Raw genomic sequence first — 17,537 nt, 5'->3', positions numbered from 1 at the left:
AAGTCTACACACGCCCCGCCCCTTCCCCTGGCAGGCCCCGCCCACTATCTTTCACATTGCAGGAGTTTGTCTCCATTCACATGTTTGACATTTCAACTCCTCTACAACCCACCTTGACTAGGCTGGCACGCCGGAGCGTGCCCTCTATGCGCATGCGCGATAGCGGATCCGGAGCTGACGATTGGCTGACGCTGGAAGGAGCGGTGTAGGCTGTCCTCTGCGTGCAGTACGTGTGACAGGAGACTGACATGGCGGCCAGGAGTGTGCGGGCGCTGGGACCGAGCCTGGGGGCGCTGCTGAGGGTGCAGAGGTCACCTCTGGGGTGAGTCGTGACAGGCTGACACCTATCGTCTGTATAATATACAGCAACAAGGGGCATGCTGGGACATGTAGTAGTTCTAGGTCATGTGAGAGGCCACTACAGTGTGAAGGCCATGCTGGTACTTGTAGTGCTGTAGGAGTTGGAAGCCTCATGTGACCTCAGGAAGGAAGTGTTGTCCCATAGCCTGGTCTCCAGGTATTCTGCATTCAGGACTTTCTCTAGGAGTACAGTAAGATATTCTTCCTCCTGATTGGTGCTCTCACCATGGTAGAGTGTTCATGGAGTGTACATAGACTTTACACACACAGGAACTTTAATGGCATCCCAGTCTTAATCTGTAGGGTTCAATATTAAGTTGGCGCACCCTTTGCAGCTATAACAGCTTCAACTCTTCTGGGAAGGCTGTCCACAAGGTTTAGGAGTGTGTCCATGGGAATGTTTGACCATTCTTCCAGAAGGGCATTTGTGAGGTCAGGTACAGATGTTGGATGAGAAGGTCTGGCTCGCAGTCTCCAAATGTGTTCTATCTGGTTGAGGTCAGGACTCTGTGCAGGCCAGTCAAGTTTCTCTACACCAAACTCTCTCATCCATGTCTTTATGGACCTTGGTTTGTGCACTGGTCCAAATCATTTGGTGGAGGGGGGATTATGGCGTGGGGTTGTTTTTCAGGGGTTGGGCTTGGCCCCTCATGCCTCGTACACACGATCAGATAATCGGACGACTTAGCGTTCGCATTTTGTTGCATGATACTAATATCGAATTCAACAATGCGTACTAAACGTAGGATTCTTTTCGTAAGATTTGGGAAAAGCTTCCTGGTTGCGTAGCTACGTATCAGATGGTGCAAAACAAAAACAATGGCAGCCAGGCTTTTTCTGTGCTATTTTAGTGTTTCTGAGCATGCGCTGTCTTTGTCAATCGATTTTTAGCAGACGCATACTGTGCTGATGAAATGATTGTCGTTCCCTAGGCTATCGTACGACAGAAGTTTTCCTGTTTGTCCCTTCGGATTTTGTTGGATGAAATATCGTGATTGGCTGTCGAAAGCTGTGTACTAACGATCAGATTATCGTGCGATCAGGTCGAAAGCGAGTTTTATCGTACGATTATCGGAACGTGTGTACGGGGTTTTAGTTCCAGTGAAGGGAACTCTTAAGGCGTCAGCATACCAAGACATTTTGGACAATTTCATACTCCCAACTTTGTTGGAACAGTTTGGGGATGGCCCCTTCCTGTTCCAACATGGCTGTGCACCAGTGCACAAAGCAAGGTCCATGAAGACATGGATGAGTGAGTTTGGGGTGGAGGAACTTGACTGGCCTGCACACAGTCCTGACCTCAACCAGATAGAACACATTTGGGATGAATTAAAGCGGAGACTGTGAACCAGGTCTTTTCATCCAACATCAGTGCTTGACCTCACAAATGCACTTCTGGAAGAATGGTCAAACATTCCCATAGACACACTCCTAAACCTTGTGGACAGCCTTCCCAGAAGAGTTGAAGCTGTTCTAGCTGCATAGGGTGGGCCAACTCAATATTGAACCCTACGGACTAAGACTGGGATGCCATTAAAGTTCATGTGCATGTAAAGGCAGGCGTCCCAATACTTTTGGTAATATAGTGTATATCCCCCTATTGCAATACATGGAAGATGACAACACATGACTGGGTGAATATTTGCCCCTGTAAACTTTTGGGTTAGTGTTCGAAAGGGCACCCTGCCATGGGAGAGATGAGACTTCTGGGTTCACCCCCCAGAGTCATAAGGGATTATATGGTCAATGGAGACCAGAGAGAAGAGGGTTCTAGGTGCCCCCCAGAGTCATAGGAGATTGTGCAGTCCATAGGGACCAGGGACAATAGGGTTGTGGGTGCACCCCAGAATAACAGATGATGGTGGAGTCCATATGGACAGCAGAAAAGAGGATTATGGGTTCACCCAAGTTATTGGAGATGGTATGGTCCATAGGGACCAGAGAGTAGAGGCTCCTGGGTGCACCCAGATTATTGAAGATGGTTTGGTCCATGGGGACCATAGAGAAGAAGCTTCTGGGTGCACCCCAGAGTTATGGGAGATGGTGCAGTCCATGGGGACCAGGGACCAGAGAGAATAGGGTTGTAGGTGCACCCGATAATCATAGAAAATGGTGGAGTCAATGGGGACTGCAGAGAAGAGGGTTCTGGGTGTTCAGGTTATTGGACATGGGATGGGCCATGGGAACCAGAGAACAGGCTTCTTTGTGCACCTCGGAATCATAGGAGACGGTGCACCTGGGGACCAGAGAGGAGAGGCTTCTGGGTGCACCTCGGAATCATAGGAGACGGTGCACCTGGGGACCAGAGAGGAGAGCCTTCTGGGTGCACCTCGGAATCATAGGAGACGGTGCACCTGGGGACCAGAGAGGAGAGGCTTCTGGGTGCACCTCGGAATCATAGGAGACGGTGCACCTGGGGACCAGAGAGGAGAGGCTTCTGGGTGCACCTCGGAATCATAGGAGACGGTGCACCTGGGGACCAGAGAGGAGAGGCTTCTGGGTGCACCTCGGAATCATAGGAGACGGTGCACCTGGGGACCAGAGAGGAGAGGCTTCTTTGTGCACCTCGGAATCATAGGAGACGGTGCACCTGGGGACCAGAGAGGAGAGGCTTCTGAGTGCACCTCGGAATCATAGGAGACGGTGCACCTGGGGACCAGAGAGGAGAGGCTTCTGGGTGCACCTCGGAATCATAGGAGACGGTGCACCTGGGGACCAGAGAGGAGAGGCTTCTTTGTGCACCTCGGAATCATAGGAGACGGTGCACCTGGGGACCAGAGAGGAGAGGCTTCTGGGTGCACCTCGGAATCATAGGAGACGGTGCACCTGGGGACCAGAGAGGAGAGGCTTCTGGGTGCACCTCGGAATCATAGGAGACGGTGCACCTGGGGACCAGAGAGGAGAGGCTTCTGGGTGCACCTCGGAATCATAGGAGAAGGTGCACCTGGGGACCAGAGAACAGGCTTCTGAGTGCACCTCGGAATCATAGGAGACGGTGCACCTGGGGACCAGAGAGGAGAGGCTTCTGGGTGCACCTCGGAATCATAGGAGACGGTGCACCTGGGGACCAGAGAGGAGAGGCTTCTGAGTGCACCTCGGAATCATAGGAGACGGTGCACCTGGGGACCAGAGAGGAGAGGCTTCTGGGTGCACCTCGGAATCATAGGAGACGGTGCACCTGGGGACCAGAGAGGAGAGGCTTCTGGGTGCACCTCGGAATCATAGGAGACGGTGCACCTGGGGACCAGAGAGGAGAGGCTTCTGGGTGCACCTCGGAATCATAGGAGACGGTGCACCTGGGGACCAGAGAGGAGAGGCTTCTTTGTGCACCTCGGAATCATAGGAGACGGTGCACCTGGGGACCAGAGAGGAGAGGCTTCTTTGTGCACCTCGGAATCATAGGAGACGGTGCACCTGGGGACCAGAGAGGAGAGGCTTCTGGGTGCACCTCGGAATCATAGGAGAAGGTGCACCTGGGGACCAGAGAACAGGCTTCTGAGTGCACCTCGGAATCATAGGAGACGGTGCACCTGGGGACCAGAGAGGAGAGGCTTCTGGGTGCACCTCGGAATCATAGGAGACGGTGCACCTGGGGACCAGAGAGGAGAGGCTTCTGGGTGCACCTCGGAATCATAGGAGACGGTGCACCTGGGGACCAGAGAGGAGAGGCTTCTGGGTGCACCTCGGAATCATAGGAGACGGTGCACCTGGGGACCAGAGAGGAGAGGCTTCTTTGTGCACCTCGGAATCATAGGAGACGGTGCACCTGGGGACCAGAGAGGAGAGGCTTCTGGGTGCACTGGAGTTATTGGAGATTATATGGTTCATGGGGACCAGAGAGAAGAGGCTACTGGGTTCACCCCAGAGTCGAAGGGTAAAATATATGGGGACCAGGGTAGAGATTTTATGGATGTATTGCAGAGTCACAAGAGATGGGGTAGTGCAAAAGGGCCGCAGAGAAGAGGAATCTGGGCGCAACCCAGAATCTTAAGGGATGGGGAAGCCCAAGAGGTCCTGAGAGAAGAAGCTTTTGGGTGCACCTGATAGCAAACAATGTAGTCCTTGGATCAGAGAGAAGAGGCTTCTAGGTGCAATTAAAAGTCATAGTAGATAATGGTGGGGAATGCAGAAAAGGCTATCTGGAGAATCGGAGTCATAGGAAATGGATCAGTCCATGAAGACCTGAGAGAAAAGATTGGGTTCATCTAAGAAGTCAGAGGAGACAGTACAGTACAGTAAACCCCCCTCCATTGCGGGGGTTACGTTCCGGACCCAGCCGCGAAAAGTGAAAATCCGCAAAATAGAAAAACCTATTAAAATGCAATGTAGGCATGCTTTTTTTACTGTCACTGTACGTGTAAAAGCATTTTAAGGTCTTTAAACACACTTTTAAAGCAATAGAAACTCATTTAAACACATAAAAGATACTGAGAGACATAGCAAGAGCTATGGAAAACACAAAAATATTTCATTTTTAATGATTTATATAGTAAAATAACATTACAAAAAAACCCGCAATATACCGGGACCACAAACTGAACCGCGATGGAGCGGGGGTTTACTGTACAGTCCATGGGAGTTGGGAAGAAGAGGCTTCTGTGTGCACCCCAGAGTCATAAGAGAAGGTGCAGTCCATGGGGTCCGTATCTCATCTCATTGTCATTGTGGAGAATTCCTTCCATATACTGTATCCACTATATCTGATTCATCAACCTTTGCATAATAGGCAGTACGTTTTCATTATGCAGCAAGAAGAAATTGTTTGACCTGACAGACATACATGTATTTACAAAGTAGATGATTTTTTCCGCTAATTAGGGATTTCCGTTTGAACAAATAACAGAATAACTGCCCAAGACAAGTAATACATGACCTGTCCTATTGATTATTCATTGCTCACATGTCAGTTTGTGCTTCATAGCCTCGTTTCTGTGTATAATATTGGAACTGGGGGGACCGGGTGCATAAGGGTTCCTGCTGGGAGTAGAACCAAGGACTCCAGTGATTTAGAAGCTACACATTATTGTTCAGAGAAGACAGTTCATTGCAGGTCCCTTATTCTGGATTGTGACTCATTTGTCCTTGATGTCTGTAACTAGTGAATGATTGTACAGCAGTTGCATCATTACCAGACACAGCATCTACTAATGTACTGAGTTGCCCAATACCTTCAATACTGTTTTCATGCAAATGATCTGAAGGTAAAAGCTGAGCAGCTGTATTTTTCATCTAGGATGAGATATCGGAACAATTTTTCTGTTTCTTTCCTACTTATTGCAAGCAGGGCTTTCAGAAATTGCTTGTGGAATCGGCCTTTATAGTCTGCTAATCTTATTCTTATTATTATTATTATTATTATTATTATTATTATTATTATTAGGATATTTGAAATGGTATTCTCCCCTCTTGTTGGTAAGAACACTAGTTCCATTAATGTTCAGTATGTATATGGTGGTGGGATGTCCTGTGTGCCACACAGAGAATGAACAGTGATACATAGAGTAAGACTTGTGCGTAAAGAGAAGGAATACATCTACGTAGTCGTAGAGTAAGATGTGTGCCACAACCCTTTGGGACAGCTCTATGTAGAGTCAACACGAACATGTTGCATAAAAAGTTCCCTTTGTGGATACTTAATAAATGTAATTTATAAATTGTGTATGATGCCTGTAGGTCAACTGGGCTAAGAACCTGAGCAGACAATTAATGTGAGTGGCAATACATTACCGGGAATATGGTTGGAGAAAAAAATGTTTTACATGTTGCACTGTATAAAAACTATACAAATGGAATATAAAAGACAACAAAGTTATGATGGTTGTGGTAAATACAGTATCTCACAAAAGTGAGTACAGCCCTAAGTAAAAAAAAAAAAAAAGTCCAAATTGGGCCCAAAGTGTCAATATTTTGTGTGACCACCATTATTTTTCAGCACTGCCTTAACCCTCTTGGGCATGAAGTTCACCATAGCTTAAGGTATCCACTGGAGTCCTCTTCCACTCCTCCATGACGACATCACAGAGCTGGTGGATGTTAGAGACCTTGCGCTCTTCCACCTTCTGTTTAAGGATGCCCCACAGATGGTCAATAGGGTTTAGGTCTGGAGACATGCTTGGCCAGTCCATCACCTTTAGCAAGGCAGTGGTCTTCTTGGAGGTGTGTTTGGGGTTGTTATGTTGGAATTCTGCCCTGCGGCCCAGTCTCCAAAGGGAGGGGATCATGCTCTGCTTCAGTATGTCACAGTTCATGTTGGCATTCATGGTTCCCTCAATGAACTGTAGCTCTCCAGTAAAGGCAGCACTCATGCAGCCCCAGACCATGACACTCACACCACCATGCTTAACTGTAGGCAAAACACACTTGTCTTTGTACTCCTCAACTGATTGCCGCCACACACGCTTGACACCATCTGTCTTCAGCAAACTGTTTGCGTGCCTTTTTGTGCATCATCTTTAGAATAGGCTTCCTTCAGGGATGACAGTCATGCAGACCAATATGATGCAGTGTGCGGCGTATGGTCTGAGCACTGACAGGCTGACCCCCCCCATCCCTTCAACCTCTGCAGCAATGCTGGCAGCACTTCTACATCTATTTCCCAAAGACAACCTCTGGATATGACGCTGAGCACGTGCACTCAACTTCCTTGTTTCGACCATGGCGAGGCCTGTTCTGAGGGGAACTTGTCCTGTTAAACCGCTGTATGGTCTTGGCCACCATGCTGCAGCTCAGTTTCTGGATCTTGGCAATCTTCTTATAGCCCAGGCCATCTTTATGTAGAGTAACAATTCTTTTTTTCAGATCCTCAGAGTTCTTTGCCATGAGGTGCCATGTTGAACTTCCGTTCTTATTGGTGGAAGTATGTTCAGTTGTGGATGGTTCAGTTAGTAATTATGCTGTCCTGTGGCACCTTCCACAGATTACAGCTCCTTGTCATGTACAGTAAAGGGGATTTGTTAGTAGACTGTTCCTGGCCATTGTACCCCATTACCAAGCTAAGTGCCCAGGTTGCACCAAGTATAATTTGCTACTTCTTCCTGAATTTGTCATTCGACTGGTCAAATAATCAGCAATTTGGGGGGTTGATTTACTAAAACTGGAGAGTGCAAAACCTGCTACAGATATGCATGGAAACCAATAAACTTCCAGTTTGTATTGCCAAAGCTTAATTGAACAAGGTGAAGTTAAGCCTCGTACACACGCAACGATTATCGGCCGACCGATCGTCCGTCTTTTGTCCAGAGTGGTGTTTTGTTGTTTGGAATGTGCCTAGACTGCACACAAATTTTCTCGCCCGACAAAATTCTACTTCAGAAGTGATGTCATGTGTTGGTTTGCTTTCTTTGTGTTCTTTCTTCTCTGAGCATGCCCAGACTTATTCATTAGATTTTTCCCTGTCGAAATCTGTACTGACTAGTGACTACACGAAAATCGGCCGTGTTTTGACGGTAGACAAAAATTTTATAGCCTGCACACCAGATTTTTTTCGGCCAAAAAGTCGGAGTGGGTTGTCGGAAGCATCATACTAACAAGCCGAAAATCGGCAGATCGGTCGTCGGATGAAAATTCCCTGCCAATTTTTGACGCGTGTACGAGGCTTTAGAAGCTGATTGGCTACCATGCACAGCATCACCAGATTCTGAGTGCTCCAGGTTTTGCAAATCAACCCCTTGGTTTCCTAAAATATTGACATAAGATTTTAGATGAGACTTGCCTGTCTCCAGGTTGGCTTTATTGTCACTAATAAAGCATCACTATATACTGTAAATCTGGTAGTTTGAATGACGTTACCTATGTGCTTATTACTTTGTGTAGGAGGTGTCCGCGAGTGATGTGCACGGCGGCTCAGCAGCCCAATAACCCCTCAGCGGAGGAAGAGAAGAATAAGAGCCCAGCAGAGGACAGCACAGAGCTCCTGGCTGCAGAGAAGGCTAAACTGGAGGATCAGATCAAAGAAATGACCGTAAGTTATGGAGCTTGTTTTCCCAATAAAAGCCAGTGATTCTGCTCAAGTATGTCATGGTGGCTGACTTATAATTTTCAAGGACGACAACTAAAGACACTGTCAGGAAAAATGTTTGAAAATAAAGTTTGTATTAGATTTGGGTCTTGTTACTTAGTATAGGAAGAAATTTCCCCTCATAGTTTTTTTATAAGCTGTAGAAGAGTATTTATTCACACAATGCCATTTTACTAGTAAAATATTTGAGTTCCTATAGAAAACTTTTGTGTGTTTTTTTTTTTTTGTTCCATAATACTAGATTTCACATATAGAACTGTGGGGAAAATTGCCACAACCTGTAGAGATTACAGGGGATTAGGGATGGAAGTGCCTGTCTTGGGACACTTAAAAAATAGCAAATAAAAAAGTAACGAATAATGTATACAATTGCGACTTAAATCGTATTGTAATTGAATGTCATTAAAAATTACCTTTTGCTTTTTAAATCTGCCGCTCTGCAATTTTCTGTAAAATGAAATGCAATATGGCTCCCTGGAGGTGTTTTGTACACAGAATGTATACAGAATGCCCTCATAAACATAATTTCCTCCTTGTGTGATTGGCTGATTTTCCCAGAAGTCTGCACTAAGATACAAGTCAGATTTCAGGCATCCCCTGCAACAAAAATGTCATTTTTGGTGAGATACTCCCAATAGGAAATCACTTCTAAAGGGATGCAGGCCCAGCAATTTTCCTACAAGTGCAGCAACTGGCTGATATTTATGAAATCACTCCCATTTGATTCACACTCCAAATGGACACAGACCAACAAACAGTGATTTCTTCAGAATAACAAAAGGTAGGAATCTGCAACAAAGTTTGTTATAATCCTTGTAATGTACATAGATCACCCAGAGGGGAATGTTCTTTTAGTGGAGTTACTCCTTTAAAATGGAGAATAGTCAGAGAAGACAGTCATTTTTATTTATTTCAGGTACTTATATAGCGCTGTCAATTTACGCACGCTTTACATATACATTACACATTCACATCAGTCCCTGCCCTCAAGGAGCTTACAATCTAAGGTCCCTAACTCACATACATACACAGTAGGGCCAATTTTATACAGGATCCAATTACCCTACCAGCATGTCTTTGGAGTGTGGGAAGAAATTGGAGTACCCGGAGGAAACCCACGCAGGCCCAGGGAGAACATGCAAACTCCAGGCAGGTAGTGTCGTGGTTGGGATTCGAACCAGCGACCCTCTTGCTGCTTGGTGAAAGTGCTAACCACTACACCACTGTGCCGCCCACTACACCACTGTGCCGCCCACTACACCAATGTGCCGCCCGCAGGTCTTACCCACAGTAAGTGGCCAGTATTTCTGATTACAGGGACGCTCACACTCCTGCATTAAACATATTATTTTATCTTGTCAAGTGTTAGCTGCTGTGGTTTACAACTTTTGTTCTGCATTTCTTTTTCCTTGTGTTGTGGTGCTCAGCTTTTTTGTAATCGCCCAAATTGTCAGTTTGTTAGTGTTCAGAGACCCCAAAGCAAACAAATTCCATATCTAAAGTTGGCCATAGACCGATCGAAATTTGGCCGGTTCAGCAGGGACTGGACGAATTTCAATTTATCTGTAGCGGTTCCCAAATGGGGAAGTTGGAAAATTTTTGTCGTTTGGCGGCTGCAGCCCCTGATCAGTGTATTCTGACAGCCGAGTTTCCCATGGTCCAGAATACAGTGTCCTGCCAGGGGGATTTCTCTATCCTCCTCATTTGTGTGAATGGAGGAATTTTTTTTTCCGTTCAGCCCGCTGGTTGAACCAAAAGAAAGTGAATCGTCTATGTCCAGCTTAAGAGTTTGGGTACAGCATTTGAATCAGGACTCAGTTTGTGCACCTCTAATCTATTTATTAAATTTCCAGGACAAGTACAAACGAGCCCTAGCAGACACAGAGAATTTACGGCTCCGGAGTAAGAAGATGGTGGAAGATGCAAAGCTCTATGGTAAGTGGTGGAGCTGGGGAGGAAAAGGCTAGTGTATCTTGCAGCATGTCATTTTACAGGACCACAATATACAGAATTTTATGATACCTATAGACTTTAGCAGACTGCTACTGATTATTAATCTTATACAGGATTTATATAGCACCACCATAGAAAACAATACAAGAGGAAGCAGAAGGCCCTGCTGCACACTAACATACTTTTAACCGCTTGCTGACCGCCGCACGACTATTTACTGCGTCGGTCAGCCCCTCACAGGCAGAGCGACGTAGTACTAAGTCACTAGCCTGTGAGGGTCTAGGGAGCGAGCGCGCGCCCCCGGAGGACTCCCCCGCGCGTGTGACCGGCGGACCCGATGTCCGCCGGTCACTCGGGCGATCGTCGGTGCAGAGGGAGAAAGGCAGGCGGCTGATGTAAACAAGCCGCCTGTCATTCTCCCCTGTGTAGGAATAGTGATCATACGGTTCTACTATGTAGGACCGTTGATCACTGTTCCTACACCTCAAGCCACAGCCAATCACAGTTAGAATCACGCCCCTAGGGACACACATAACCCCTCCCTCTAAAAAAAAGTTAACCCCTTCACTGCCAGTGTAATTTTACAGTAACAGTGCATATATATATAGCACTGATTACTGTAGAAATGTCACTGGTAACCCCAAAAGTGTCAAAAATGTCAGTCAAGGGTCCGATCTGTCCACCGCAATGTCACAGTACCGCAAAAAAAATCGCAGATCGCCGCCATTACGCGTTTAAAAAAAAAACGACAAAAATCTTTCCCTTTGTTAGTAAACACGATAACTTTTGCGCAAACCAATCAAAATACGCTTTTTGCGATTTTTTTTTGTTTTTTTTTTCCCCAAACCTATGTAGCATAAAACAAATTGGCCGAAAATGTTAAAAAATTTAGATTTTTACATTTTTTTTTTTTTTTTCCTTGGGGGGAATTTCATATAAAAAAAAATGTGAAAAATATTATTTTTGCAAAATTTACGCTCTTTTTTTTGTTTATAGCGCATGATCAAAAAATCGCACAGGTGATCAAATACCACCAAAAGAAAGCTCTGTTTGTGGGGAAAAAAAAAGGACGTCAAATTCGTATGGGTACAGCGTCGCACGACCGCGCAATTGTCTGTTAGTCACGCAGTGCCGAATCGCAAAATAGGCCCTGGTCAGGAAGGGGGTAAAATCTTCCGGGGCTTAAGTGGTTAACGTAAAAGCAAGAATGAGAGACACATAGCTGCATTATCGGTCAGCTTTCAATCCAAGCATTAGCTCTCTTATTAATCTGCTACCTAATTTTTTTTAGGTTATTTTTAACCCTTTTTAGGGAACAGCCATCCAATATTTCTGCTTAGTGTTCGAATGTATATTAAAATATAGTAATTCATACTAATCTATAAATAAAAATGAAATTGTGTATCCATTGCGAACATGTTAAATGGACAAGCTGTGCACATGGGATAAAATGAAAACTGCTATGTGATAGATCAAGGACTGACCAGCATCATTCTTTATCTACTGGACATAGATGAATAATCCAGATATAAAATTTAACTTAACGGGGAAAACTCGCCAATCTAGCCATCATGGAAGTTGAAAACCTAGTGCTGAATCTACCGTTTTTTTTTTCCCCTGTCAAATGGTGAGCAAGATTGAGTCTTTCTACTAATTTGTTTGCAGTCTAGCCCACAGTCTTTACCTTGGCTGCCAGGATAACGCTACCCAGCTCAGTCACACATTCTGTGCCAATAAAAGCAGGGTAGAAACATGAAGACCCGGTTTGACGTGCCCCAAGACAAAAACATAGTGCTGCCATTTTCACCTTTTAAGATGGTGTACTAGATTTAGCCTTTCTGCCCCCCAGCCATTCAGTATGGCTTGCTGCTGGTGTAAATCAACTTAGCTTGGTCACACATTCTATGCTAATAGTAAATAGAGCCAATCACGGTGTACTCTCTGTCTCACTCTAAATGATTGGCACAGATGGGGTTGATTTACAAACACTGGAGGGTGAAAAATCTGATGCAGCTGTGCATGGCAGCCAATCAGCTTCTACTTTCAGCTTGTTCAGTTAAAGTAGAAGTCCAGGCAAAACCTAACTAACTCTAAACCTGATCACTTCTTAAAACGTAATCTATCTAACCCTGTAAAGCAAAAATCACTGTACTTTCCTATTCTGCAGCCGATCCAGTCCAGTGCCATGCTGAGCTGTCAGTGGCAGCTTCAGCGTGGAGACGGTTGCGGGAGAAGCATCCGACAACAGAATCCTCATAGTAAGCCTATGGGTGACGTCACTTCCTATTTATTTCACAGCTGTTGTCAGTCCTCCTGCACACAGCTTCCGTCACTGGAGACCAGATCGGATTGGCTGCAGAATAGGTAAGTATAGTGTTTTGTGCTTTACAGAGTTAGATTAGGGTTAGAATGTGGCACAGAGCAGCTTTAGCATTAGTTAGGTTTTGCCTGGACTTACAATTTAGGCTATGTAAAAAAAAAAAAGAAAACTAAACACTGGTTTCTATGCACAGCTACTCCAGATTTTGTACTCTTGTTTGGTAAATCAACTCCAAAGAGTCTGGGCTGTTACATAAGCAGTAATGTTCATGGTTCCACCTAAACCCCTACAACACAATGCCCTTTCATGCCCACATGGTTAGTTGTCTTATGGGGTTGATGGAACAAGTCCAGGAAAATGCAGGCCTGCTCCAAACAAAGAGGTGGGGTGGAAATCTCCCCAATAGGGGATATATACAGCAGTACTTTTTTTTTTTTTGGGAATGGTAAAGTCTGTCAGGCTTTTCATTCGGGTTTGTGGCTCCCTTTGGAAATTTTGCCCTGCATCCTGTCCTAGTGACAGGAATTGAGGGAAGAATTCCAAAGTAGGGACATACTTGGGAAAGGGGGTGTCATTAGGAGTGCTCAATACTAACATTTGTCTCACCATTTGTTTAAAAATCTTGTTTAAAATCTTTGTTGGGAACCGCAGATGCAGCCAATGCAATTCAGGAGGAAGGACCTTCTTCAGGGCTAACATGTAAAGAACAATAATATTGAGATGTCTAGAAAACAAAAAAATACAGTATCTCACAAAAGTGAGTACACCCCTCACATTTTTGTAAATATTTTATATCTTTTCATTTGACAACACTGAAGAAATGACACTTTGTTACAATGTAAAGTAGTGAGTGTACAGCTTGTATAACAGTGTAAATTTGCTGTCCCCTCAAAATAACTCAGCACACAGCCATCAATGTCTAAACCGATGGCACCCCTAAGTGAAAATGTCCAAATTGGGCCCAAAGTGACTATTTTGTGTGGCCACCATTATTTTCCAGCACTGCCTTAACCCTCTTGGGCATGGAGTTCTCCAGAGCTTCACAGGTTGCCACTGTAGACCTCTTCCGCTCCTCCATGACAACATCATGGAGCTGATGGATGTTAGAGACCTTGCGCTCCTCCACCTTCCGTTTGAGGATGCCCAACAGATGCTCTATAGGGTTTAGGTCTGGAGACATGCTTTGCCAGTCCATCACCTTTACCTTCAGCTTTTTTAGCAAGGCAGTGGTCGTCTTGAAGGTGTTTGGGGTCATTATCATGAAAGGGGATCATGCTCTGATTCAGTATGTCACAGTACATGTTTGCATTCATGGTTCCCTCAATGAACTGTAGCTCCCCCAGTACCAGCAGCAATTATGCAGCCCCAGATCATGACACTCTCACCGCCATGCTTGACTATAGGCAAGACACGCTTGTCTTTGTACTTCTCACCTGGTTGCTGCCACACACACTTGACACCATCTAATCAGACCACAGGACATGGTTCCAGTAATACATGACCTTAGTCTGCTTGTCTTCAGAAAACTGTAGGCTTTCTTGTGCATCATCTTTAGAAGAAGCTTCCTTCTGGGACGACAGCCATGCAGATAAATTTGATGCAGTGTGCGGCGCATGGTCTGAGCACTGACAGGCTGACCCCCGACCCCTTCAACCTTGGTATCACTCATACGTCTATTTCCCAAAGACATCCTCTGGATATGACACTGAGCATGTGCACTCAACTTTTTTGGTCGACCATGGCGAGGTCTGTTCTGAGTGGAACCTGTCCTGTAAAACCGCTGTATGGTCTTGGCCACCATGCTGCAGCTCAGTTTCTGGGTCTTGACAATCTTTTTTTATAGCCTAGGCCATCTTTATGTAGAGCAACAATTCTTTCTTTCAGATCCTCAGAGTTTTTGCCATGAGGTGCCATGTTGAACTTTCATTGACCAGTATGAGAGAGTTAACCCCAAATTTAACACACCTGTTCCACATTCACACCTGAGACCTTGTAACACTAACGAGTCACATGACACTGGGTAGAGGCAAATGGCTAATTGGGCCCAATTTGGACATTTTCACTTAGGGGTGTACTCACTTTTGTTGCCAGCGGTTTAGACATTAATGGCTGTGTGTTGAGTTATTTTGAGGGGACAGCAAATTTACACTGTTATACAAGCTGTACACTCACTACTTTACATTGTAGCAAAGTGTAATTTCTTCAGTGTTGTCACATGAAAAGATATAATAAAATATTTACAAAAATGTGAGGGGTGTACTCACTTTTGTAAGATACTGTAATTTCAGTTCATAATGTTTTGTTTTTTTCTTTTTCTTTACATCTTAGCCCTAAGGAGTCATAATTTTCTCTGAAATTCATTGCCTGTGTTTATTGTCCCTAACAACAAATAAAGATTTTAAACAAATTGCAAGCGAGATGGAAGTTTGTAGTAGGCACCCCAACCACACAATTAGAAGTTGTTAATCTGTTGAGTGACTGGATCATCATGATGAAAAAGCAGCAGCCTGGGCCCAGAACTGCGCTCTTATTCTACCATAAACTAACCTCTGGTGAGGAATACACGTTCTATCTTTGATGCACTAAAGAGTAACTCCACTTTTGTCGGGGAAAAAAACATTCCCCTCTGGGTGATCTATGTACATTGCAGGGATTTCAATAGACTTTGTTGTAGATTCCTACCTTTTTGTTTGTTGTTTTGAGGAAATAGCTGTTTGTGTGTCTGTGTCCATGGCCATATGCAGAATGAATCTAATTGCCGGTTCACACTAATCCGACTTGTCAGGCGACTTAGTCGCCTGACAAGTAGCTTCCAATGCTGTGCAATGGAACCGTTCTAATCAGAGCGACTCAAGTCGCTCCGACTTAGAAAAAGGTTCCTGAACTATTTTTTGGCAAAGTCGGAGCGACCTGCATTGACTTCTATTATGAAAAGTCGTTGCAAGCCGCGGTGCATGGGCGACTTCATAAGTCCCCTGAAGTCGGGGTGACTTCGAGTCGGATTAGTGTGAACCGACTCCAATGGGAATGTTTTTTTAATTATCAGCTGCTGCACCTGCAAGGCTCTAATGAGGAAACTTGCAGGGTCTGCATCCATTTAGACCTGATTTCCCTTTGGAAGCATTTCACCAAAAATCACATTTTTTTTGCAGGGGATGCCCAAAAGCTGCTTTGTATCTTAGTGCAGACTTCTGGGAAAATCAGTAAGCCAATCACACAAGCAGGAAATTGCATATCTGGGGATGCTCTGTACAATATCTGTGTACAGAATGCCTCCAGGTAGCCATATTGAATTGCATTTCACAGAAAATTGTAGAGCTGCAGATTGAAAACGAAAGGTAGTTTTTACATTTTTACCATGAAAGTGGAGTTACCCTTTAACCTCTAACCACATTTGTCTAGCACTATCACACACAAACAACAAATGGTAACAAAGACAGAATTAAGTTTTAATCCTACTTTACTTTATCCAAACAGAATACATTTTGGATGTTTCACTTTTATAAGGCAGTGAGGGCCAAATGCAGTGGTTCTGTTCAAACTGCAGTAAACTGCACAGCTCTATCAAATTTATTTACTGTATTTGGATCAGGGAAAACTCCATTTTGACCAGCTGCTATGTATTACTGCTCTTCATCCTACCCTATTTAATTAGAACCATTCTTGCTGATTTTTCTCAGGTATTCAGGGGTTCTGCAAGGACCTGCTTGAAGTAGCAGATATTTTGGAAAAGGCAACCCAGAGTGTCCCCAAAGATGAAATCAAGGCTGACAACCCCCATTTGAAGAACCTCTATGAGGGCCTGGTCCTGACTGAAGGTCAGATGCAGAAAGTTTTCAAAAAGCACGGTGTGCTGAAGCTGGATCCTTTGGGTGCCAAGTTTGATCCCTATGAACATGAAGCCTTATTCCATACTCCCATGGAAGGGAAGGAGCCTGGCACTGTAGCTTTAGTTACTAAAGTGGGCTACAAGCTCCATGAACGTACCTTACGGCCTGCGTTAGTGGGAGTTGTTAAAGGAACTTAATATATTTTAAATAAATGTTGTAGAGTTACTAAATGGCTGCATATGGCATTTCATTCCAGGAAACTTCAATTTTTATTAAAAAAAGCCATTTAACTTTGGCTTGTTACACAAATCGCCCAAAGCAGAGATTAGAATTGGACTACCGAATGTCACTGAGACTTTCATTCCAATGTTGTATAAGGAAGAGACATGGTGATGAACGTTATAATTGTCCTGCGATGAATGTACAACACGATTGTTATGTTGTGTAGTGTTTATGCTGTAGAGTTACCAGCTGAGGTTCCCTTCACAGCATGTTATTGGGATATATTACCCTAAATAAATCTTTTTTTTTTTTTTTTTTCACAAACCAAAGGCTTTGATCCCTTATGTGCAAAAGTTCAGATTTCTATAGAAATTGGTTACCGCTCATGGCTCCAAGCTTTGCCCTGAACTCGGAGGATAGGTTTTCCTATAGGGAAATCCAGGACAACCTTACCAGACCACTTCTTACAACCTAATAGGGTTCCTGGTCTTATTTGCAGAGGAATTGTAATACTGGATGGAGGAACCCAAGATGGCTGAAGAGATCACGGTTCAAGTTGGGTTTTTCATAAAAATGTTACTTTGTGCCAAATGTGTATTTACTAACTATGGTGCCAAATGTTTCTCTGTACACAACCAAGTGTGGAAATCTGAGCTCGGGAGCATTTTTGAAGGCATAAATTCCATGTGTGTTGGGCAGTACTGTTAATAAGAATGCTTTAAGTCAGCAGTCCCCAACCTTTTTGGCACCAGGGATTGGTTTCATGGCAGTCAATTTTCCCAGGGGGTGGGGGATATTCATAGTCTGTCCTCAGACCCCCTTTACAGCACATTCC

At 44.6% G+C, this 17,537-nt stretch overlaps 1 protein-coding gene across 1 annotated transcript; it reads left to right on the top strand.

The window, feature by feature from the left end:
- Nucleotides 1-208: 208 nt before the first annotated feature.
- On the top strand, nucleotides 209-16,710 carry GRPEL1 (GrpE like 1, mitochondrial). Its single transcript, XM_082261424.1, has 4 exons — nucleotides 209-322; nucleotides 8,173-8,320; nucleotides 10,231-10,312; nucleotides 16,331-16,710. The coding sequence occupies exons 1-4, from the start codon at nucleotides 249-251 to the stop codon at nucleotides 16,675-16,677; spliced, it is 651 nt and encodes a 216-aa protein (XP_082117550.1). The 5' UTR covers nucleotides 209-248; the 3' UTR covers nucleotides 16,678-16,710.
- The last annotated feature ends 827 nt before the right edge of the window (nucleotides 16,711-17,537 follow it).

The sequence above is a fragment of the Pelophylax lessonae genome, assembly GCF_965119305.1.
Source record: "Pelophylax lessonae genome assembly, chromosome: 1".
NCBI classification, from domain to species: domain Eukaryota; kingdom Metazoa; phylum Chordata; class Amphibia; order Anura; family Ranidae; genus Pelophylax; species Pelophylax lessonae.
The sequence above is the reverse complement of the archived record's forward strand: the minus strand, read 5'-3'. Positions and strand labels throughout refer to the sequence as shown.